A 23,242-nucleotide genomic window follows, 5' to 3' on the forward strand; every position below is an offset into this window, starting at 1 on the left:
CAGTGAGAGAGGTTTAGTCTGAAGGTAGATCGCTAGGAGCTGTAGTGACCTTGGGACGGTTTGCTGAGGGCAGAACATAATTCCTGAAGGGACACATGGTCTAGAGTGACAAGGCCAACTGCTGTAGCGCCAGCAGTAGGAGGAAGGTGGAGGGGGGGTTGGACGCTGGGGTGCTGAGAATTCCTTTCGCTGGGGTGTGGAGGGAGTAGATATTCTGGGATATCAGTGCTAGCACTCCACGGGGAAACGTGTTTCTTTGCGGTTTTTCAACAGGAAATCTGGGGGAGGATTTTTAAACTTGATGCTGAGAGGGGATCATTGCATGGTTAAATGGGGAAGACGTTTTTTTGGCCCTCAAGCTCTACACAAAGTGCCTGGTGATAATGGTCTTGGTGCGTCGCCGTTTGACTTGGGTGGATCCAGTTTCCTTTCCATCTCGGCACAGCCGGAGCTGATAGTGCGGGATCTGGTAGGCCTTTCTGGCACCGTCCTCTCAGAGGATCATCTTCAAGGGATCTTCTTTGGAGTTGTACTGTGCATGGCAAGGATCTACTTTCTTGCTGCCTCACTGAAATTGCATGGCCTAAACGAATGAATATTTTTATGAAGCGCCTTGCACCAGAGATGGGCCAGGACCAAACCAAGCAGCAGATAGAGAAGGGCCTGAGGTTGTATCAGTCCAATCAGACAGACAAAGCCCTGCATGTGTGGACAAAAGTGCTGGAAAAGACCTCAGATCCTGGAGGGAAGTTCCGGGTTCTGGGCTGTCTGATCACAGCCCACTCAGAAATGGGGAAATACAAAGACATGCTCAAGGTAAGCAAAGCAAAAAACCTATCATCAGCATATTGAGACAAGATTTTCTTTAAGTAGTAGTTGTGTGGAAAAAGGGTATTTGAGAAATGTTCCTTTCGGACTGATCAAATCTAAGCAGCCCTTATATTCAGTTTCTTCTGTTTCACATAACGTGTGATCTTATTCTGTGTTATGCAACAACAGCGGGTCTGCGTGTGCTTGCAGTTTTAGCTGGCACTGTAGCTAAATAGCCGAGCCTTTTATATTTGCTCATGAATGCCCGGACTGAGTTCACGCTCTGGTAGTATTTTATAATTTCCACCTTGTCCGAGCCTTTAGTGAATGAGAACAGGTCAAAGGTTGCCTTCTTCCATTTGCAGCGATCCTGAGTAGGACGGGTTAATTTGTGGCTTCCACGCGATGCAGAGTAAATAAGTGCCCTGCAACTTAAGTATCAGTGTGGAGTTTCTTGTTGACATAATCTCCCTTCCTCAAGCAGCACCCACTCTCACTAACACACTTTTACTGAGCACTCTATAAAGTAGAGGGCTTGTGTCTGAACAGATACTTCAGATCATTTTGTTCATATCGAATTAAATCTGATTGAATAAAAATCGATCCGTGTGATTATTTGCAAGTTGACCGCAGTGTCCATCCTTGTCCTCTGCAGTATGCCCTGGATCAAATTGACACAGCCAGAGAAATGGAGGACCCGGACTACCTAACGGAGGGCTACCTGAACTTGGCGCGCAGCAACGAGAAGCTTTGTGACTACCAGAAAACTGTCTCCTACTGTAAGACCTGCCTAAACATGCAGGGCACCACCGTCAGCCTGCAGCTCAACGGACAGGTATGCCTCAGCATGGGCAACGCTTTCCTGGGTCTCAGTGTCTTCCAGAAGGCTCTGGAGAGCTACGAGAAGGCCCTGCGCTATGCGCACAACAACGATGACAAGATGCTGGAGTGCAGGGTCTGCTGCAGTCTGGGGAACATCTACGTCCAGCTGAAGGTATTCCACACGCCGCTTTAACCAAATGTGATTGGGTTATTTCACACCGGGTTAATTTTAGTGGCCGTTATGTGTGTAGCCTTGGAAATGTTCAACCGCATCCTCTGCCCTGCCTTCATTATCACTGCATGTCATTGATTGTGTGAGACATTACACAGGGGGGAGCCTGAATAGGAGATGTTAAAACACTGAAATAGTGCTGTCATGACGGACTTATCAGCTGTCTTATTTGGCTAAAAACATTCACTGGACCGCACGTGTGACTTGATTGTGCAATCAACACAGGTTTTTGCCAGCTTATTTACAGAGTATGATAACACCGCAGGGCATCTGACTAAACATCATCAATGGTTTGCTAGTGTAACACTGCGCATTGTGAGGCGAGGGCATAGTGAGTGGGCTGGCCGGTGTGGCTTTATGCAGTACCCTTGACATCAGAGATTTGTAAGTATAATCCCCTGGCTTCCCGGAGAGGATTGGTTTCAATGGGATTGGGATGAAGTGGTGTCTGAAGAATGCACTCGCGTGTCATGTTGTTTTGCAAAACACAAATAATAGGTGCTCCAAATCAGGACAAACGGACCAACTCACTCTGGCAGATGTGTTTTTGCAAATATAAAGTTTGAGTTCTCCTTTACATTTGAAGTCTTACTCATCCAACACTTCTGCCTACAGGACTATGAGAAAGCCCTGTTCTTTCCTTGCAAAGCAGCTGAGCTTGTCAATGACTATGGCAAAGGTTGGAGCCTCAAGTATCGAGCCATGAGCCAGTACCACATGTCTGTCGCCTACAGGAAACTGGAGCGCCTGCCGGACGCCATGGAGTGCTGTGAGGTATTGTTTTATAACTGTCCAGCACACATCAGCAGTGTCCTCAGAGATAAACTTGCATAACATGGAGAATGTCACAGTTTTGGTTCCCCTGACCAACTTGCTGGTCCCTTGAGGCCTGTGGCTGGGCGGATGTGCAGATATGGTGGACGTGGTGCTGCTGACAGGTGCGAGCGCCAGTTGTCCCGCCGTACGAGGCCTCAGACCTCGACAGAAATATGCTCACAGAGGCGCTGGTTTAAAGTGTTAATGAAGAGGGAGGCTTTAGTCTTCACTCTGTTCTAATTATACACCAAGGGTGAAAAATAACTTGATGTCATTGCCTTGGAGCATAAAAGTATAGTAACAAGGCAGCAGGAGGAATTTCAGATTTATTACGTTTGCCAAACAGTTTTAGCCAAACAATTTACACATCCGATCATACCCAGAATACCAGAGAACCAGAAGAGTCTTCAAGATGAAACAACACAGTCTCACCTTGCACATCACTGAAGATTATTGAATATATTCAGAAACTGCAAAGTACCGGTAACAAGTGTCGAGTAAATCTGTGTTGATACAATTTAAGATGATGGCATTTAGTTTCACAATTCACTTCATACGCATGAGCACAGCACTGCATCTGAAGTTTTGTGTGATAATAATTGTAAAAATATTGTAAAATACAACCTAGTATTTTATTTATAATCGCAGTTTTCCTCGCACGTTTACAAATGCTTTAACAGAAAAATGGATAATGAACCACGACTCGAATGGGTAAAATCATTTCAGATACAAATAACATCACACAACCATCTTTAAAAGACTTCATCAATTGAAAAATCTTCAAATGTGACTTAAAAGATTTTCACTTCAGATCAAGGTCCAATCTTTTCTCTCATTCAATCTTATGTCCCTCAACAGGAGTCTATGAAGATTGCTCTGCAGCATGGCGACCGGCCTCTGCAGGCTCTGTGCTTACTAAACTTTGCGGACATACATCGTTGCCGGCGTGATGTTGACGTAAGATGCCATTTACCAACTTGTCATTTAACAAAACCTTTGTTTCTTTGCAAACCTGTGAGAGAGAGCAGCTCTCGATTTTATGACTCATGATAATGTTTGAATGTATTCGCATCTGGAGAACAATAAAAAAAAACAGGTCTCGCTGCATCTCTCCTCATCCCCTCAGAAAGCATTCCCTCGTTATGAGTCCTCACTGGGCATCATGACAGAGATTGGAAACCGCCTGGGACAAGCGCACGTCTACCTGGGAGTGGCAAAGTGTTGGCTTCAGCAGAAGGAATACGACAAGGTCGTTATGTTAACACACCGACGTATAATAAACCTGCACCAAATGCTTTAAAATGTTATCTCATAACAATTGCTTAAGTGGTGGTTTTGACACAATCTAATCTTTTTTCCAGGCCCTTGAATCCTTGCAGCGAGCACAGGAGCTGGCGGATGGAATGGGAAACAAGGTAACTGAGATCTTTTAAACGGCACAGATCACCTCAGGAACAATCAGTGGTTGTTGGTTAAATAGGTAATAGATAGAATACTTGAATTACTTTTGCTGTAATTGGTGCTTTTATGATTATGTTTTATCAGACATAATGGGAAAATAATACATTAGTATAACTGGACACTTTACAGTGTTTCTCACTCGATCTGAACATTTTATCGTCAAGAAAAAAATACGGTGTAAAAGGTTCTGATCATTGAAGATACATCCTGAAAATGTTTTTGCTCCACTTATAACTTGCATACAACAACATTGTAAGGTTTTTTTTTTCATTAAATACTGACATTTCTGGACTTTGATAAAAAATATGAAAAATATTTGATCTTCTTATATGTTTTTATAGATAATATACTTTTGATTGTTATTTATATTATAGAATATATTTCTTTGCATGATGAATTCAAAATATAAAAGTTTTACAGTTTAATTGTTCTTTTTAACTCACATTTATTCTGAACATGTGAATCATAAAACACGGCCATAAAAAGTATGGAGGTGTAGTTGCAGCCCTGTAGTTGCAAGGGACTCAGATCATGAGATTGAATAGTTCACAAGTATTCACAGCTTAATGCATTTAAGATAAAGTGAACTGAATTTTGTCTCTGTATCTGATGTGTCTCTGCCAATGTTATCAAAATGGACAATCTGGTAATGTAATGAGGCTGTAAGTCAGTTCTAAGTCTATTTCTTACTGTGGGGGAGCAGAAATATAAAGTAGCATTAAATGGTGATTTTAGTGTACAAACGAACTGAATTCGACTCTGTGTATTAAGCCTTTCCTGGGCTTCTTTGCTCTCTGAACTGCCACCAAATCCCCATGTGGACGAGGTGGGAAAGAAGATGGATGGATGGACAGATGGATGGATGGATGGATATTAACCTGCATCATGTTGAACGTGTTTTTCTTCTGTCTGTCGAAAGCTGTGCACCCTGAAGGTCCACTGCTTGAGTGAGGGGATTCACCGGATCCGAGGACAGCAGGAGGAGCTCAGAGAGCAGGTGGTCAAGTTCCTGCAGTGCGTCGAGGAGCTGGAGCTCTACTGTGGCATGTGTGGAGAGTCCATCGGGGACAGGGACCAAAAGCTGCAGGCATTACCCTGTTCCCATATCTTTCACCTCAAGTATGTATTCCTTCACTGACCACTCTTTTCTGTCATTGGCTCTACCTCATTCTTTACCGTTCCGGCGAGACACTGTGAGCTTGACTGCACAGACACTGATGGTTACACTAAAATAGACTATTTAAGTTGTGTTTCTTCATGTTAACCCATGTGAACATTATGGAAGCCACACTGTAGTATAGTGACAACACTCTCTAATCACAGTGAAGACTTTACTAGCTCGAGTCAGATTTGTCTCTGTGTGGAATGCGTCTCATATGCATTTAAGAATAACCAGCCTTCTGAATGAGGTGTTTGTCCTGTCAGGGTGCACTCTGACTTTGTCAATAGTCTGCTGCGATCAGCTGCATACCCACGTTGTAAAAAGAAAAATACAGAAGATAAGACAGATGGATAGATAAATGAAGTTCTGCTCATTGTTTTAACATAAAATCAGGCAACAAAATGTTTTGATACTGTGAAAGCAACTTGAAGTACCTGGAGAAAACCGAATAAAGGCAGACCAGGCAGATTCCTTCAAAATACATCATAAAAAGTAACTTAAAACCCACCGTTAACACATAGTCAATAGAAATATCACAAGAGCGTAACAATGTATTTTTCTTATACATTATATGGCAGCTTGTTTCCTGACACTTGATTGTTCCCTCCTCTCAGGTGTCTGCAGACAAACGGGACAAAGGGATGTCCTAAATGTTTCAAGTCGTCCATGAAGCCTGGATTTGTGTGATTGCAGCTGGAGTTTGTTGCGTTGGGATCTGCAGACACGGTGCCTCACAGCCTCTGGACTGACCTGAGAGAAGCAGACAGCACAGCCTGTGCAGACGATGCGCGAGGAGAAATAATTCCTCACGCCGCACGGATGAAGCTGAACTGAACCCAGAGCGCGGCGAAGAGGACACCATCAACTCCTCCAAATTATTTAGACGTCAGTCTGAAGCTGACCGAGGAGGTGTGGCCGACAGCGGCACGTTTCCAGATGAGCTGAAGGAGCTGCATCGTCTCTGATGGCCGGCCTTTTGTCGCAGCTTTTGAAACGGATATGGACTGTCCACAGAACATGTAATACTTTCAGTGTAATAGATATTTTATGCATCAGAGTTGACGAGTAAACAATGAAGAAATGATCTTTGTGGAAGAAATTGTCACAGTCGGCTTGTTGCTCAACTTTTTGTGTTTCACCAGTTGATGTATTTTCGGCAGATGAGCCATTTCTGAATTTATCTGACGTATGCATATTATATTTATTATTGTAATCATGTACATACTGTTCTCGCATTTACTTGTTGTCAACGTTTGATTTATTTGAGATGTTTTGTAAAACCTGAAACTAACTAAAATCTCTTAACCATTCAGAAACTAGTATGTCTTTACAAAACAGGTACATGCAGCTGTTTGTTCTTCCTTATTTGCAGAGTAAGGAGCAGGATCAACACACATTGTGTTCATAGAAATTCTTTTTCTGTTCATTTCTGGGAATTATTCTCTCTTAACTCTGATTACAACAGATTATTGTAGCAGGGTGTGAACAAGTAATGTTGCGAGGGAAAACTATTGGGAAAGGATCTTTGACCAATCACATATACACATATTCAATTATTTATGGGCGTTACGGACCGTCTGATTTAACATTGTGTATTTGTAGCAATTCATTTAGAAAAAATAAAAATAATGGGTGTAATATTAGGAATATTTAATTGAAAAATATTGACAAAGAACAAAAAACAACTAACTCTAAAAAAGATATCGTATCACTGTGTGGTTGCATGTTTTATTTACTGAGCAGCACAATTAGACTACATCCATATGTAACCACATATTTACTTATATCTCTTGTTTATTGTGGTATTTCTTAATATTTTTTGAATTTTTATCATTCGTATAAATTTGTTCAAGTTTTTTCATGCTTACATTTCATCGATTTTCACTACAAACGGGAAGCTACTTTTACTACCTTTCTTTCTGACCCCATGCTTGTAGTTTTTCCAATCACCCTCTTTTTGACGTTGGGCACCAGGAAGTCGAAATGTGTCATAAAAACCCACAGAAAATACCTGAAAACTAAATAATTTTACCGAACAGTTTTCAGAGCGAAAGCCAGTAAATAATTCAAGATTCAGTATAAAAAGAAGTTCTCGCTGTGTAATGAACTCTGTGATTCTCAAAATGTGATGAGGCGGACAGCATGAGAAGACGGAGACCAACACATTTACTTTCACTGCACGGGCACTTATACTTCTCACTGTAAGATCACTGCTTGACTTGTTGGCAACATGTGATTCTTGTTTGATGCCTCTGCTTTCACAGTAATCTTTAGTCACTGGTTGTTTTACGTGTAACACAGCCACTGTACAACGCAGATATTAGACATTTTTGTTTCTTGGTTTTTGGGTGTAAAAATGATGTTACTGACAGTACAGCCACTCATCTTCTGACAGTATGAACTACCTCGGTTTCTGCCTCTAAGCTTTGAGGATAAATGCAGTAATACGATAACATTTAAGTACATGTAGATTTGTTATGTTTTTTTTTCTAGACACCATGTTGATATAGCCATGATTTCTTTGATTTAGTGACAGACTGGATGCATTGTTAATATATTTATGCATTTATAGTCGAACCATGGTACTGTGTCACATGTGGAAATGTTTCATGATGGAAAATAAGGAATAAAAAAAAAGTACACTGAAAGTGAAGACTTACTACTTTATTAAAAAAAAAAAAAAATACTAATCTATTGAAGTGGTGGGTCGCTCAGGTATTCAAACCTTTTGGGTGCGTCACCCAAGCTTTCATTTTGGCTTTTGGTTTTGATGGGAGTGTAAGGGCCCAGTGTGTGGCTTGTTAATACTCTAAGGTATTTAACAACCTTCAGTCTAGTCTTTGGCATCGCATGAGGGCACATGGGATTCCAACGTGATTGCTTGTGATTGACCATGACCTTTTGAAGCTGCATTATTGCATTTCTTGGGCAGGGAATTAAGTTGAACATTGTTATTGGGAGCGAGATTGTGACGCAACACTGACAGTCTGGAATGTCATGTTTGGAGTTATAAGTGTAAAAGCAACAGTTCATTCATACTCTTTTTTTGTCTCTCCAGAGGCGCATGTAAACACTTGTTGGATGTTTGCCCATACCAGCATATTCTAACCAGTTGCACTAGTCGATCAACATTTACTGGAAATCAAGACAAACTTTCTGAGATGTTCCACCTTCAGCCACATTTTCAGCTGGTTCCGGTTTGAAGAAAACTTTCAACCCGATGGCTACGAGTAGCTCGTTCTCTGAAGAGGATCTGTTTTGCCCCCAGTGCAGAGGGATTTTCTCTTTTCCTTTGCAATTGAAGTGTGGACATAATATTTGTAGAGCTTGTTTAAAGGATTTCTGGAACTGGAAGGGAAGTAAAATTTGCCCTGTGTGCGGCACCTTGTCGTCTTACATCAAGCCTCCGATCAATCTGGCACTGAATTTGGCAGCAGACAATTATCGAACAAAGATGAGTAGCAACATCGGAGATATCTGTTTTGCTCACAACGAGAAGCTGAAGATTTTTTGCTCCAATGATGAGCAACTCATCTGCCTTATCTGCCAGTTATCAAAACAGCACAAAGTGCACGAGTGCAGCCCGGTGGAGGAAGCGGCTCAACAGAAAAAGGTACAGTAAAGAAGCATATCTGTTAATTATGGATTGTTGGAAATGAGAAAAAGTCTTTCTTCAGTCACAAGGTGATATCTTTAAAATAATCATAGAAAACTATCATCCAAATGGTTTTCACTGTGGGGTATTTGTGGGGCAACACCCAATATGAAATCAGTAGTGAATTTGAAGGAAGTGTAATAGAACTGAATCAAAATGACAAAGTACTCTTTACTGCAGAACTGTTAATTGTACAACATTTAAAATGAAACGTGTCTAATTAGCATCAAAAGTTATGCCTTTTATTGCTGATGGATCCCAGCAGCCACAAACGTAAAGGTCAAAATGTCATCAAGGGTAAAATAACTACAAAGGCCAGATTCCAACCACAAACTACAGATTGAGATGTCAAGATAGTTGGGAGGGCGCGATGTGGGTGTGGGGAGGCTCACCCTCATACATTTTGAAAACTGCCCATTTAAGTAGTACACTGAATTACCTGGGCATTAAATATCACTCTGCTGATTGATCATCTGTTTCCTTAAACTGCAACTCTTCTGTGAATATTTCAGGCGGAAATTTCGAGTCGACTAGACACCCTGAAGAAAAGACTTAAGATACTGTCCAAGACAAAGACAAACTGGGAGGAAACAAAAACCTACATCCAGGTAAGTTCTTTTGTTTTTTTTTCAATCTAGCTATACCATTTATCAGTGAATATATTCCTGGCTCGTCAGCCAGGTATCAACCCAAGTGTGTCGTAAGAACTTTGATTGATTTTGCTTCCTGCTAAAAATAACTTCAACGCTGCAGACCCAACTGACTGAGACTGAGGGAGTAATTAAAAAGGAATTCGAGATGCTCCACCAGTTCCTCAGGCAGGAGGAACTCATGAGACTGAATGAGCTGAAACGAGAGGCACAAACCAAGAGTGAAGTGATGAGTAGAAAGCTGGAAACCATCAGAGAGCAGATCAAAGACCTCTCCGTCTCCATCAGTGAGGTTGAGAAAAGCCTCAAAGCACCGGATTTGCCATTTTTATCGGTACGTTTAACGCCACAGTCACACGTTACTTGTGTTTTCTCACAATTTAAAAACTCTTTTCCGAGAATGTGCTGTAATAGCAATATTATAGCTATTCATTTCCGTGTGTACTTACATTGAAACTCCAATAACTATCAAGATCTGTAAAACAAATAAAGCCTTTTTTTTACTTTCTTTAACATCAGGAATACAAGCAGACAAAGGCGAAGTAAGTGCGACCCATAAGTTTACCCCTGGGCCAAAATGAAAGACCAGTGTTTCCATCATTCAATGTGAATATTTCAACTCGTTTCAGGGTCAAATGCAACATCCAAGAGCCAGAGTGTGTTCGAGATATCCTGATAAATACTGCACAGCACCTGGGAGCACTGGAGTTCGAGACATGGAAAAATGTGGGCAGATTGGTCAAACATGGTGAGTGAAGCTACACATGGTTACAAGTTACGGGTCTGCAGTGGCGTCTAACATATCCTCCAACCATTGATGTTTTGCCAGTTCCCGTCATTCTGGATCCAAACACAGCCCAGTCCAACTTAACCATCTCTCCAGACTTGAGCAGCATGGAGTGTGGCATTAAGAAAGCCCTGCCTGACAACCCTGAGCGCTGCACCAGTCGGATGTGCTTGCTGGGAGCCGCTGGGTTCACATTTGGGAAGCACAGCTGGACCACAGAGGTGGGTCACACTAAAAACTGGACCATCGGTGTGGTCCTGGAGTCCATCAAAAGAAAGGAGGCCGTCTACCTCAAGCCTGCGGAGGGCATGTGGTTAATTAGCCTTTGCAATGGGGACTCGCTGTTTGCCGAGGCCTACCCTCGAATCATGCTGTCCATGAAGCACAAGCCTGAGAAGATCACTGTAGAACTGGACTGCAACAAAGGAAAGGTAGTTTTCATCAATGCTACCGATTCTTCAACCATCCATACATTCAAAGGGAAATTCACAGAGAGGATTTTCCCCTACTTCTCCCTGGGATTGCCCGAAGACCGCCAGAACCAGAGCAAACTAACAGTCTGTCCACTGAAAATCAAGGTGGATGTAGAATAAACTCAAGACAGGGGAAGTTGAATCAACCAGTGGTGGTGGTCTTCCTTGCAATTTTTAGAGGCCATGAAAAAGACATGTAGGGTTTTATAGAGTATGTTTACGGCATGAAGAAATAGCTCTAACTTTGAAAAATGGCATTTGAAATGACTCAGATGTTGCTTCTACGTATAAGGAAAAAAATTCTTCCTATGTTTGTGTGTGTTCTCTCGGTATTGAAATACACAAAAATGACGAGCAAGTTCTATTAACCTTTTAAACAGCTTTGTTGAACTCGATGTCGTGTAGAGTTCAAGCTGATAACAGCTTCCAATGGGTGAAAAGCAGGTTCACAACACCATTCGGAGAAAGTCAGAGAGAATCACTGATTAAAGAAGACGGTTAAATGAACATTTCAACGGTTTTACTAGATGGACGTTTTCAGATTTGATTTAAATACAGAGCAGATTCGGAGACACTAACTGTCCTGTTCTTTGTTTTGGGGTTTTCTCTGCGAGGCCATGTCTTTGAGTTTAGAGTCCAGTTTTCTTTGTAAATAAGCTTTCTTATTGGGGTCCATGGATCGGTCCTTCTTCCCACTCCCAGCGTAGAGAACGCCCTCTTTGCTTATTCTCATCCGGGCGTGAGATTTAGCCTCATCTCCACAGCCGTGAACCTATGAAGCATTCACAACATAACAATGAGATTTTAGGTGAAAACACAGAGACATTAAGCACAATCATCAATCTTTTCCATACATGACAGCAAATGTAGCATACTTTTAAATCCTGCGTCTTACCTCCGGTATATGATGGCTGAGACAATACTGCCTCTTGCAGAACATGCACAGCTGTCCAAGTGTCAGCACAGACACTTTACACTTGACGAAACTACAAACACCGTCAGCCTTGATGACGGCGTTGATCAGCGAGTCAAAGTCCTCGTCTGGAGCGGCGGCGGCAGCGATGTCGCAGGCACCCGCCTTCATTCGGTTCTTCCCTGGAAGGAATAAGATGCAGGTTTATACTCCCAACTACTCAAGACATCTAAAGCTTCTTTCCTGATGTTTTTTTCAAACACACCTTTAGCCTTCTTTTTCATCTGGCCCTGAACCGGAGGAACGTTGTTTACTGCTTTCTTTTCTTTAGCGTTTTCTTCCCTCTTCTGCTGCTCTCGCTTCATTCTCTCCAAATGTAAACTTTTCAGATCGAGTGGAGGTTGACACACTGGATCATCTTGAGGAATCTGGACTGCCTCTTTTTCCTGAGCTTGTTCTTTTTCTTTTTCTTCTTCTCCTCCTCCTGCTCCTTGGGTCTGATCTTCAGCGGGTGTTGATGCCTGGGGCCTGGAGACAGTGATAGACCTGGTGCTCCCCTCGCCCGTGCTCTCATGAACCAGACCCAGCTCCTCAGCAATCTGATGCACCAGCAGGCGGTCGTGAGAGTTAAACGACGGCGGAAACCGTAGCTCATGCCGATTCAAGTCTCGAACAAACTTCTCCAGCTGTTCTCTGATCTCAGTGCGTCTGCTCTTGTTGTGCTCCGGTTTTGACGTGCTGGACTTTGTCTGCTTCTCTGACGCAGCGTCTCCTCCCTGACTGCTGCTCCCACTTTTCTTTTGCCCGTGCTTCACCTTCCCAGCAGCATGATCTTGAGCCTTCTGTTTGGAGGTGGAAGTCGTGGAGGTCGTGGCGGGCGTGCCCTTCACGTCTTTGTGGTCGCGGGTGTAGTTCTGTGGCACGATATCTCGAAGGTACTCGAACGCGGTTCTGACCTCTCCAAACTCAGTCATGTGACTGATCAGCGATTTGAGGAAAGGATGATTCTGAACCGTCTGGCTGTCGCACACCACGGTGATGTGACGTCTCGCACGAGTGACGGCGACGTTTATCCTCCGGTCCTCTGCCAGAAATCCAACTTCCCCTAGAACAAAGAAAACATTGCACATACTTGTAGTTAAAAAAAATTTAAATAATTAATCTGGCAGCCGACCTTCATGGTGCAGCAGAATCAACAGGACTTAGCATTAAGAGCTCACCTCTTCTATTGGACCGAACCAACGACAACACAACAGCTTCTTTTTCTCTGCCCTGGAATCCATCCACCGACTTTATCTCCAGCTCCGGGTGCCTTGTAGAAAGTTTCTGACGTAGAAGGTCGACCTGAAATGAAAATACAAATGCAACATAATTATTATTATTCTGGAGATGGCGCTGTAGTTTTTCTTATTATTTTTAACTTGTATGTATGAAGAAAACTAATTATGAAAATGAGATCATCTATGTGTTGTCATATACGTTTTTTTTTAATATATGGGAATTTTGGAAAACATCTTCTGGATCTAGACAGACTTCAATATTTTCTGCCATAAGAGATTGTAAATAAAAAATCTCATACCTGGACTTTTGTTTCAATTTTCCTGAAGTCAAGAGAGAATCTGTGTTTGCCATCAAGCTGTTACCATCTTACATGTACAGCATATCAGGCTGTAGAATCTCTGATTCACTTTTTAAAAACAAACTTTTAGTTTTGTATTATTTGTGGGGGTTTTCTTTCCCTCATTGTATTTCCTACTATACATAATACTCGTCTGATTTTTTTTAATTATATTTGCTTCTAACCCTAAATTGGCCCCAGGTGTGAATATGAGCGCGAGTTGCTGCGTCTCTGTGTGTTTGAACCGTCATCTATCTGCCAATGTTCGCTGCTCACGTCAGTGACTCACTTGTAAATTGTACGGCGCAATAACAGCGATGTCTTTCGCTTTGAGTCCAGCGTCAGTCAAAGCCTTTATGTGCAGTTCCACAATATCGACTTCCCCTGAGGGGACAGTGAACGTACCGTCAGATCTCCAAATACATCAAATGTGAAAACATTCCATTTCCTACAATACGACATTTAACCTTGGTTTCCCTTCGACTGCTCGTCTGTAACCTCCATTTCACTCAGACCGCACCCGGCTGTGTCGATTAGAAGAAGCGGCACGCTGGTTTCTTCAACGCAGGCAACACCGGCGAGATCTCTGTATGGATCAACAACTCATGTGAAGATTGAACCTCAACTTAAAAACAGGCTTGACATGTTTTGCTCCCATGTTGTGGACACTGACTTTAACAGATGTCCCGCCACAGAGCTGTGAGCGGTTAGTCTTCCCTGGTACATCTCTTTGGAGGCCCAGTCCATGATGGCGCTGTTCATGCGGTATTGAACCGTCAGCATACGAACCACCGAGTCTCCATACATCTGGATGAGTCTTTCCATGAGGCTCAGGGACAAGCCTTTGGACGCAGCCCTATAAGGAAACACAGGGGAACAAAACGCACAGATTTATGACATGAAGATGCTTAGTTTATCTATAATTTCCAAGAGCACCTCCAAGATTTGTATATAATTCTATGTAAACTATTTCTATACTAATAACACAAACTATAAAGTTTTAAAATGTATTTATTTTTATCGTGATGATCAGAGGAAAACATCAGATTTTATTAGGTATTCTAATGTTTCCAGATACTGTATTTGCAACAATCTTGTTTTTACAACTAAATGTATAAATAGTAAAATCTTGAATTATTTCAGTTCATATGAAATAAATTTAATAATATTCAGATTTTTTTTATACTGTTCAGAATAATTCAATTTACTCACTCTATTCTATTTTCTGAGATGCATCTCTATACTCCCTTTATCCAAGTTATGAATTGTCTTAAAAATAAAACGTTGCAGGGTAATCAAGATACCTTTGTTGATGAATGATGCGAGAAATCTATTGATGGCCAGCGCAAACACAATGAATAACAAAAAGTTAACAAGCTGTTTGCTGTTTGTTTTATAAAGAAATGTATTCTTTAACCTGATGTGGTGCATTTTAAACATAAAGGTGGTAATAGAAAAAATGCTGGGGCGAGGTAGTGTGTAAATACTTGTAATAAACCAAATCAAAAAGGTTGACTGTTGTTTCGACTTGAGGGGAACAGAGAAGCCCCGGTATGTTTACTTTTGAGATTTGATGGTGGGTGGTAGCTGCTTGTAGTCTCCAGCCAGAATGCACTTGCGTGCTCTGAGCAGAGCGATCCAACAGCTGCTCTCCAGGGCCTGGGAACACTCGTCTATCACCACCCAATCAAAATGCTCCGCCGGCAGGAACTTCAGAGGACCGTCGGCACAAGCACCTGCAGGCGCAGACAAGAGTTCTCTGATTTCTTTTCATCATCAGCTGCTGCAGCAGAATGGGATTTTGTTCACATTGCTGACCTGTATTTGTTGATAACACCACATCTGCACTTTTCAGGATCTGGCTCATGGCGGTTGCTTCCCTGGTTTTCAGCTCTTTTCTCAGCTCCCCAATTTCTCGTCTGAGGTTACCGCGCTCTCCTTTTTTCTTCATTCCCATCTTGGAGAAAAACGTAAGATGTCAGAAATGACTTGGAAGGGCTTATACTGCTAAATTATAGAGAGCAGGGATTACATGTTCTTACAAAAGCTTTGTCAATGTCGTTGCGGATGTCAGCGATGATGCCCGCGTTGTCGCTCTGAGCGAGGATGGCATCCAGTGAATGTTTCTGTATGGACTCCAGCAGCCTTGCAGGGTGACCGAGCCTCAGAACCTTCGCCTTGCACCGAGCTAACCTCTCCACTAAATTATCCACAGCCACGTTTGAACCGGCGCAACACAGGACCTGCACAGTCACAACAACTCACTTATCGACATGACTGAGAGCTGCATTCACCATTTCAGCAATTCAACTCACTGGACATATTTCTAATGACAAAGTAGAGAGAAAATAAATTAAATTGCATGGACCTTTTGGCCCTGTTTGACAGCTTGCAGAATTATCTCCACCACCGTGGTGGTTTTCCCTGTCCCCGGAGGTCCATGAATCACAGCCAATTCCCGCTGTGACAGAGCAAAGGATACCGCTTCTTTTTGGGAATCATCCAAGTTCAAATTAAAGAATTCAACGTTATCTGATGAAACAAAGCAGAAACATGCAGAGGATTAAATATGAATGGAGAAAAGTACACTGCTTTTAAAGTCCCCGTGAGACTTTAAAAGAACCGAAAACAAACTGAAAACCTTTTAAAAAGAATTACTTCATTAAGAAAAGAAGCCTTTGAGAGCAACCACATTATGAAACTTTACTTACTTGGCTGAGATTGACCGGAAGGCTTTGAGTCTCCAAACAGAACATTTATCAGATTGGCAGCAGGTCCATTGTTGTATCCATTTAATGTATTCAAGGCCCTACAAGCACATAATGAAATATAAAAAATTGATCACTTGGGGTTTATTATCTAATCTGCTAATGCAATTATCTGTCCCAATTCAGCAGCTGGGCACTTTGAGTGTTAAAATTAAAAGATGACTGTGGCAAAGCAGCAAGCTTGTCTTTCCACAACAAATCCTTAAAATGCAGCCTAAAATATGTCTCAAGTTTCTCATAAAACATGGGAATCATTGAACGCAATTTGCATGATTCTTGAAATATTTGGAATACATCCTTAGTGTCAGCCAACATCCTAATGAATAAACACGATGTTTGATATTATGCAGACTGTACTCACTGTTTCATCCGCTTGTAGGTGACATCATTTGCCAACTTTAAGAGGTTGTAATGGGCATCAGTGTCAAAACTAAGCCCATCCTTCAACTCGTCAAAGGCCACGCTCACAGCTGTTTGGCTGACTCTGGTCACGATCCCTGTACTGACCTGAGAGGCTGCTGTACATCCTGCAGTGTCATACAAGCCAGCTATGTCACCTGGAACAGACACACACACACACCTGACAGTGAGCAAAACATGGACCAAAACTCTCTTTAAAACACACAAAGTTGCTCATTTCATTTCACCTGGTCCGAAGTTGTTGCTCGGCAGCGAAGGGAAACCGAGATGCTTTCTTGGTTCTAGGACGAGAACAGTGCGACCGTACAAGCCAGTGGACTGACTTCTTATCTGCAGCTTCAGCAGGCATACTCCTTTATTTTGAAGATCTTTTGGAGACACGTTCTCCTGCCATATCCTGTAACCACAAAATTGACACTGCAAAACTTAATTTTTATACCACTCCTCCTAATTAATGACTTTGCTTCTGAGGTTAATGAAGATTTTTTTTTGTCTTATTACGCTGAATTCTCATTCTCACAGAAAAAAATTTACATACCTGTTCTCCTCTATTTCAGCCTCCCGCTCCTCCTGCAGAAGCTCAAGTGTCGTAGACACAAATTTTTCCAATGCCATTGCTCTCTGTGAAGACTAAACATGGAGAATACAGTTTGCAAAAGTGTCTAGTAAACACTATATATTATCATCTGTGTAAAAAAAAGAGACAAAGTTGAGTAGTGTTACATTTTGGTGAGATGTTCAATCACACATTACAGAATATAATCTTATAGTCGGGCAATGCAAGACAATTGAAATGCCCTTATTTAATTTCAGTTTTATTCATTTTAGGCTTAAAAAAAACAACAACTTTTGTTAAGAGTTACAATAATATTATAGTTAATCATAAGAATTACATCTTCTCTTCAATAGCATGTACAATAAATGCTGCTCTATTAAAATTAACCTTCCTACTGTCTTCTGGTCAATTGGACTCTATTTCAAAAGTTAATAAATGATAACTTTGGCGTACCTCTGATCATAACCATATCTGTAATCATTTGGAACTGATGTGTTGGAAACACAGTCAAATAAATACATTCAGACTTCTTCATCGGTTTCAGTTTCGCGAGTTTGCCGGCACGGAATTAATTCGTTTGAAGTTATACAGATAAGGAGTTTTCTTTTTTTAACCTACTGCTGGCAAAGCAAAAAACTGCATGAACATGTATCATCACATGTGATCATGGGCTTTATGTGTGATCACGTGTCCTTTTTTAAAAACCTGACGCTGGCGGAATGTGTGTTTTTAGTCTATTTCACGGTATATTTCCTGTCGTATGTAATGTATAAAATCTACAGTTAAATGGGAGTATGCTGCAGCTCTGTGGTGGTTTAAGTTTGGCTAAGCTAAATGCTAACACGTTAGCTCCCACCTGCACAGACTGTTCATGTCACTTAAAGGTAAAAAGCGAAAAAGACACTCACCTATGAGCTTCAGTTGGGTGAACACATACCGACAGAGGTCAGAAAAAGCATATTTGGGGGGGTTAGTTAAATGTCCCACCAGTGTTTCCTGTCAGTTTGTAGGAGTAGCTTGTCTTCTTCGTCTGTCTGGGCTGTTACACACAAACCCCAGCGCCACCTGTCGGTTGGGAGAACCTTCGCTCGCAGAGCCGGAAGTGAGCTGCAGAAACACGTTGATCTGAGTTGCCTGTCAAACAAACAAGAGCCTCCCGGCACTCAAAGCGATCTCGTTTTAACAAAACTCCAGCTTTTTTTTTTTCACTCTTTTTTTAATCTATGGACTGTGGCGCGATGAAGCGAGCCGCATCAGGGCGTCTCTCGAAGTGCATTCAGCTGGCAGGAGGATATGTTGGTTTTTAATCTGCCACATCTCAGTTTAGGAAGGAAGTGAGGACGCACTGCAAACCTGGAGACCTGAGCTCGCCCACATTTCAGTCACCGGAGCGCCTTTCAGACTTTATTCCCAGAAATGAGAACGACGCTGGTTCTGCTCCATGCCATCTCCTGCTGCTGCTACCTGGTCACCGCCACTCTCTCGAAAACTGATGCCAAGAAGTCGCATAAAGCTGAGGCTGAGGTGAGCGACTTGCTGTCAGGCTGTGCCGGTGGTCACCAGTATGCGACTGACCTGAAATCAGTCTCCAGTCATCTTGTGGTGGAGATTGGCTCATCTTTCACTTTTCTCTTTGTCACGTCACGCTGTCCAGACGTCTCCTGCTGAGCTGTCTGTGCTGGACAGAGGCCTCGTGGTGTCTGATCTGCACTGGAAAGACATAGTGAAGGAGGAGAAGAGATCCTGCACTCACGTCAGGAAAACATTTCAAGGACCAGTGCTTGGATATGTCACACCTGTAAGTCTGATAGCCGGTCACGAATAAGATATTTATTATCAGATGATGGAAAAGAGCTGTGATGTTCCCTTTTGTGAGGCGAAAATAAAAGCAGACTCTCTGTGCAGTAGAAATGGTGACAAACACCCACTCAGATTCTAAAGTAAATAAAGTTTAAAAAAACAAAACAGAACAGAAAGCCATTGATAGACCAGACTGTCATATAAACAGTAAATCAAAATACTTCAAAAATAATCCCACATTAAGCAGAAATTAGACAGGACTGTAACCCCGCAGCTCAGATAGACTGCTGCAGTTCAAAAAAGAAGTCCAAGAAATGCATTTACAGGCACATATCAGGCTTATTTTTACTCAATTGTGAGAAATAAGGACGCTGAGATTGAGACAGTTGCAGCAGAGGAAGCCAGAAAGCACAATGATCCATCATGACAAGTAGGCTAGTTCTCCTGAAAATTCCTCTTTATTGACTGCTAATGCACATCTATTAATAGGTAAGACTTGGGGCCAGATTTTGACCTTGATCCAGCATGAATAAATCTGTTTTCTCTCACTTGATGGCCCTTTCACTATAAAGCTGTGATCGCAGTTGATACTGTGGTTTGCAAGTTGGGTCTGAAAATTGTTGATGACTTTATCTTGCATTGAGACATTGGCAGCAAGCAATGCTTTTTTTGGGGGCCTCCGTCACCATTACAGGGAACTGCAAACCCTGTCATTTTGTGTTACTGCTTATCACATATCAAAAGGAGAAAAAAAAATATTATGCTGTGAGGAGGCTTCGTGTTCAAGTCTCTCAAGTCAAGTGAGAACCTGATGTTTCTTTCCATGTGTTTAAACAACTTCTGAATGGATTAAATGTCCCATTCTGCCATTCTGCAGTGGAATTCCCACGGCTACGACATTGCCAAGATGTTTGGCGCCAAGCTAACATCAGTGTCTCCAGTCTGGCTGCAGCTCCGCCGGCGAGGACCCGAAACCTTTGACGTCACAGGACTCCACGATCATGACCCAGGTACACACTCCACATCCATGACAGCCAAAGGAAGCCATTTGTTTTCACTTCTCTCGTGTGGTTTAATTTACCTGCTGAATGTGCATGAGGATAAAATCATGTTGTTTTTTTTGTCCATCCAGGTTGGGTGAAAGCTGTACGCAAGTCCAACAAAAAAGTCCGGATTGGTAAGTGAATGTCGTCTTCACTACAGCTCAGATCCGTTTTTGTCCATATTGACACGCCATGGTGTTGATGCAATACTTTACCTTGATCTCTGCTGTACTCGGTATTTCTCAGTCTTTCATCACTTGCATCTGCCCACAAGGAATTTTCCCGATGGGAAGAATAAAGTGTACTTTGTTGCTGATGTGGGTCAGAGGAAGTCGTTTCAACTTCTCCAATTTTTCACTTTTTCTACCGCCAGTGCCTCGAATCTTGTTTGATGGCTGGTCCTACCAGGACTACATGACCGTGCTGGCAAGTGAAGATGAAATCGAGGAGCTGGGAAGTGAGCTGGTGGATGTTGCAAAGGTTAATCAGCAATGTTTTCTTTTTCTTTTTTTCCCCCTATATGTTTCTCTTGATCTTTGTGAGTCTTAACAACTGGTGTGACTTTGCAGACTGAAGGTTTTGACGGCTTCACGTTTGAGCTGTGGAGCCAACTTGGAGGCAACAAAAGAAAGTGAGTTAAATTGAGTTTCTATGTTTCGATTTTAAGGATTGACTTGCTGATTTTTTTTTTTTTTTTCCAAGGAAAATATTCTGGCGAGATTTGATTTTTTTATCTTTTCCTTACAATATATAAACATATTAACGTATATTCTGTCTATTTTAGGGAGCTGGTACATTTGATGAAACACGTATGTGAGACTTTGAAAGCCAAACGATTGGACTGCATTCTTGTTATTCCTCCTGCTGTGACGAGGTGAATGAAATTATTTTATAATGAGCAACTCTAACTGCTAAAAAAAAGAAGAAGAAAAAGTCTGCAATTGGCTTTACGGTTATTCTCTCTCTCTTCACGTTTCTCAGTACCGGGCAGCCGGGTATGTTTGGCAGGGAGGAGTTTGAGCAGTTGGCGCCTGTCGTCGACGGATTCAGCCTCATGACATACGACTACTCCAGTGGTGCCAGGTGAGCGCGCACACATATATCTGAGGTAGAAATGCTGACTGACAGCCCCAAGAAAATTCACAGCATTAATCTTCTTAGTGATGTTGTTTCCCCCCTCCCCCAATAGTCCAGGCCCGAGCTCGCCACTGTCCTGGGTGAAAGACTGTGTCCTCCAGCTTGCACCCAACACTCAGTGGAGGCAAAAGCTCCTGCTGGGGCTTAATTTGTATGGCCTTGATTTCACAAGCCAGGGGACTGAACCAATCTTAGGAGGAAGGTAAGAGGAAGCCTATATGTAGTCCATTTGAATATCTTTTTTTTTTCATTACATTAAAGTCCACTCAAACAGTCCCCATCCCCCCCAACACTACTGTGGGACTGACAAACGGTTAAAACTTGATTAAGAGATATCAATCATGACTCCTATTTCTTCTTTTTCTCAGACACTTTTCTCTGTGGCTTATGTCCAGATGCAAGGAGATATTTTTCACCCCTATGTGTTGCATTTTAGGCTTTTGTGAAAAAATGTTAAGACCTTAAGCAGTATATGTAGTGTGAGAAATATTATGGGCCAAACATTGTTTTGTACATCATGCACTTCTTTATCTCCCGCATCTCCCATAATGCAATTTCACTTCCACCAGTCACTATGAGACGCAAGAGCATTTTTTTTTTTAAAGCTCCATTCTCACTAATTCTTTTTATGTAGCCTCCAGATGAAGTTGATTTTATGAGACGTTGCAAAGTTGGTTTTTTTTTTATTGAAGATGGAAGAAAAATGTAAAAAGCAGCATTATGTAAATTCAAACCGTTTTGCTTTATGCTGTAGTTTTATGCAGTACAAGTTTCAACCATAAGAAGGTTTATTGAGTCACTGAAAGAGGCAGAGTCAACCGAACAAGGGCTGAAGCTTTTGCTACAGCATTTATTCTTTGAGCCAAATCTGTACTTCTGCAACGACCAACCAGGAAGAAAAGCCCAGATTGTGGAAGTGGAGATTGATTCTAAAGTCAACAGCTAATAAGCAGCTATCCAGTAAACTGCTCTCTTTTTAAGCCAGTTGTTAGAAGCAGGGAGACATGCCTCTGTTTGACTTTTTTTTCAGTCTTTAACATGTTGAACCGTCTTGCAGATACATCGAGATTTTGCGAGAGAACAGACCAAAACTTCTGTGGGACGAATATTCTGCTGAGCATTATTTCAGTTACAAAAGGTAGCGGTAGCACATTGAATCGACACACAGTTCTGTCCAAGCTCTCGCGATCATCCGTTAATCTGTTCTTCTTCCCTCGTCAGAAACAATGCAAAGCACACGGTGTACTACCCATCCCTAAAGGTAAAACTCTTCGTTTTCTAAAGTTGCTTTAACGGTTCAAATTCACAGAAAAGGGAGCAAATGACTAATATTTCATTCGTTTTACAGTCAATGCAGCTGAGAATCGCCTTAGCTGCTGAACTGGGAACGGGACTTTCCCTTTGGGAACTGGGACAAGGGTTGGATTATTTCTATGATCTTCTATGAAATCTGGATTTCAGTGTCATGGATTTTTTTAATTTTTTCCATTTCACGGGACTTGTGCTCTCTAATTTGAAGGTACTTTCAGCAGTTTTTTCCCCCCCTCTCTCTGACAGCGAATGAACTCTGAAGTGAGGCCTGACGGGTTTAGTTAATACTCAACTTGTTCGAACGTCACAGACGTGTTGAGAAATCATCTGTTCATGTGTGAAAGTCAAGTTTGTTGATTGAAGCGTAAACAACACAAACTTCATTGTTATTTATCTTTTATTGACAATGTGGTGGAGAAGACTTGTACATTTCAGTCGGAGGGCAGAACACGTCTTCCTTCAGGAACAGAGGGTGCATGATCTTCACTGTGTACAAAGTTTAAATAAACATCTTTCACTGAAGCCTTCCACGTTCATGTGCCACATCTGCAGCATGTCCTCTGTCCAAATCCAAAGACAATCCCTGTCCTTGGGTGTGAGAACATCCAGTCGTCACAAACACATTTGCCCCTGACTCACCACATTTTGTTCCATTTTTTAAGATCAGATCAAAATATTAGATTACATGGCTTCATTAGTTTTACATACTAACACCATGGACAAGTAATCTGGATGTGTTTACTGTTTTCACAAACATTTAACTTTTTTTTTTACATGAACATAAATGTAGGGAAACAAATCTGAGTGG

The 23,242-nt window shown here is 41.9% G+C and overlaps 4 protein-coding genes across 4 annotated transcripts; 3 read left to right on the forward strand and 1 right to left on the reverse strand.

The window, feature by feature from the left end:
• Positions 1-207: 207 nt before the first annotated feature.
• On the forward strand, positions 208-7,929 carry rapsn (receptor-associated protein of the synapse, 43kD). Its single transcript, XM_080505457.1, has 8 exons — positions 208-816; positions 1,466-1,804; positions 2,480-2,638; positions 3,539-3,637; positions 3,807-3,929; positions 4,042-4,095; positions 5,061-5,260; positions 5,918-7,929. Exons 1-8 carry the CDS (start codon positions 592-594, stop codon positions 5,988-5,990), a joined length of 1,272 nt encoding a protein of 423 aa, XP_080361583.1. The 5' UTR covers positions 208-591; the 3' UTR covers positions 5,991-7,929.
• A 594-nt stretch (positions 7,930-8,523) lies between these two features.
• Positions 8,524-11,179, forward strand: LOC308136413 (zinc-binding protein A33-like; the record flags this gene model as incomplete). Its single annotated transcript, XM_080504750.1, has 6 exons — positions 8,524-8,916; positions 9,471-9,566; positions 9,712-9,942; positions 10,128-10,150; positions 10,238-10,356; positions 10,438-11,179. 6 exons carry the CDS (start codon positions 8,524-8,526, stop codon positions 10,986-10,988), a joined length of 1,413 nt encoding a protein of 470 aa, XP_080360876.1. The 3' UTR covers positions 10,989-11,179.
• Positions 11,180-11,385: 206 nt separating this feature from the next.
• ighmbp2 (immunoglobulin mu DNA binding protein 2) lies at positions 11,386-18,171 on the reverse strand. Its single transcript, XM_080504533.1, has 16 exons — positions 18,052-18,171; positions 17,126-17,217; positions 16,815-16,984; positions 16,529-16,724; positions 16,111-16,208; positions 15,768-15,931; positions 15,442-15,642; positions 15,218-15,356; positions 14,961-15,135; positions 14,073-14,255; positions 13,867-13,985; positions 13,689-13,783; positions 13,002-13,125; positions 12,047-12,886; positions 11,764-11,963; positions 11,386-11,640 (listed from the first exon to the last, which is right to left on the reverse strand). Exons 2-16 carry the CDS (start codon positions 17,200-17,202, stop codon positions 11,443-11,445), a joined length of 2,979 nt encoding a protein of 992 aa, XP_080360659.1. The 5' UTR covers positions 17,203-17,217; positions 18,052-18,171; the 3' UTR covers positions 11,386-11,442.
• A 140-nt stretch (positions 18,172-18,311) lies between these two features.
• chid1 (chitinase domain containing 1) lies at positions 18,312-22,603 on the forward strand. Its single transcript, XM_080504189.1, has 12 exons — positions 18,312-18,667; positions 18,798-18,941; positions 19,821-19,953; positions 20,076-20,120; positions 20,360-20,466; positions 20,556-20,617; positions 20,771-20,860; positions 20,968-21,069; positions 21,176-21,325; positions 22,181-22,261; positions 22,345-22,384; positions 22,472-22,603. The coding sequence occupies exons 1-12, from the start codon at positions 18,560-18,562 to the stop codon at positions 22,568-22,570; spliced, it is 1,161 nt and encodes a 386-aa protein (XP_080360315.1). The 5' UTR covers positions 18,312-18,559; the 3' UTR covers positions 22,571-22,603.
• Positions 22,604-23,242: the final 639 nt, after the last annotated feature.

Source organism: Blennius ocellaris (genome assembly GCF_963422515.1).
Source record: "Blennius ocellaris genome assembly, chromosome: 11".
Classification (NCBI taxonomy): Eukaryota; Metazoa; Chordata; class Actinopteri; order Blenniiformes; family Blenniidae; genus Blennius; species Blennius ocellaris.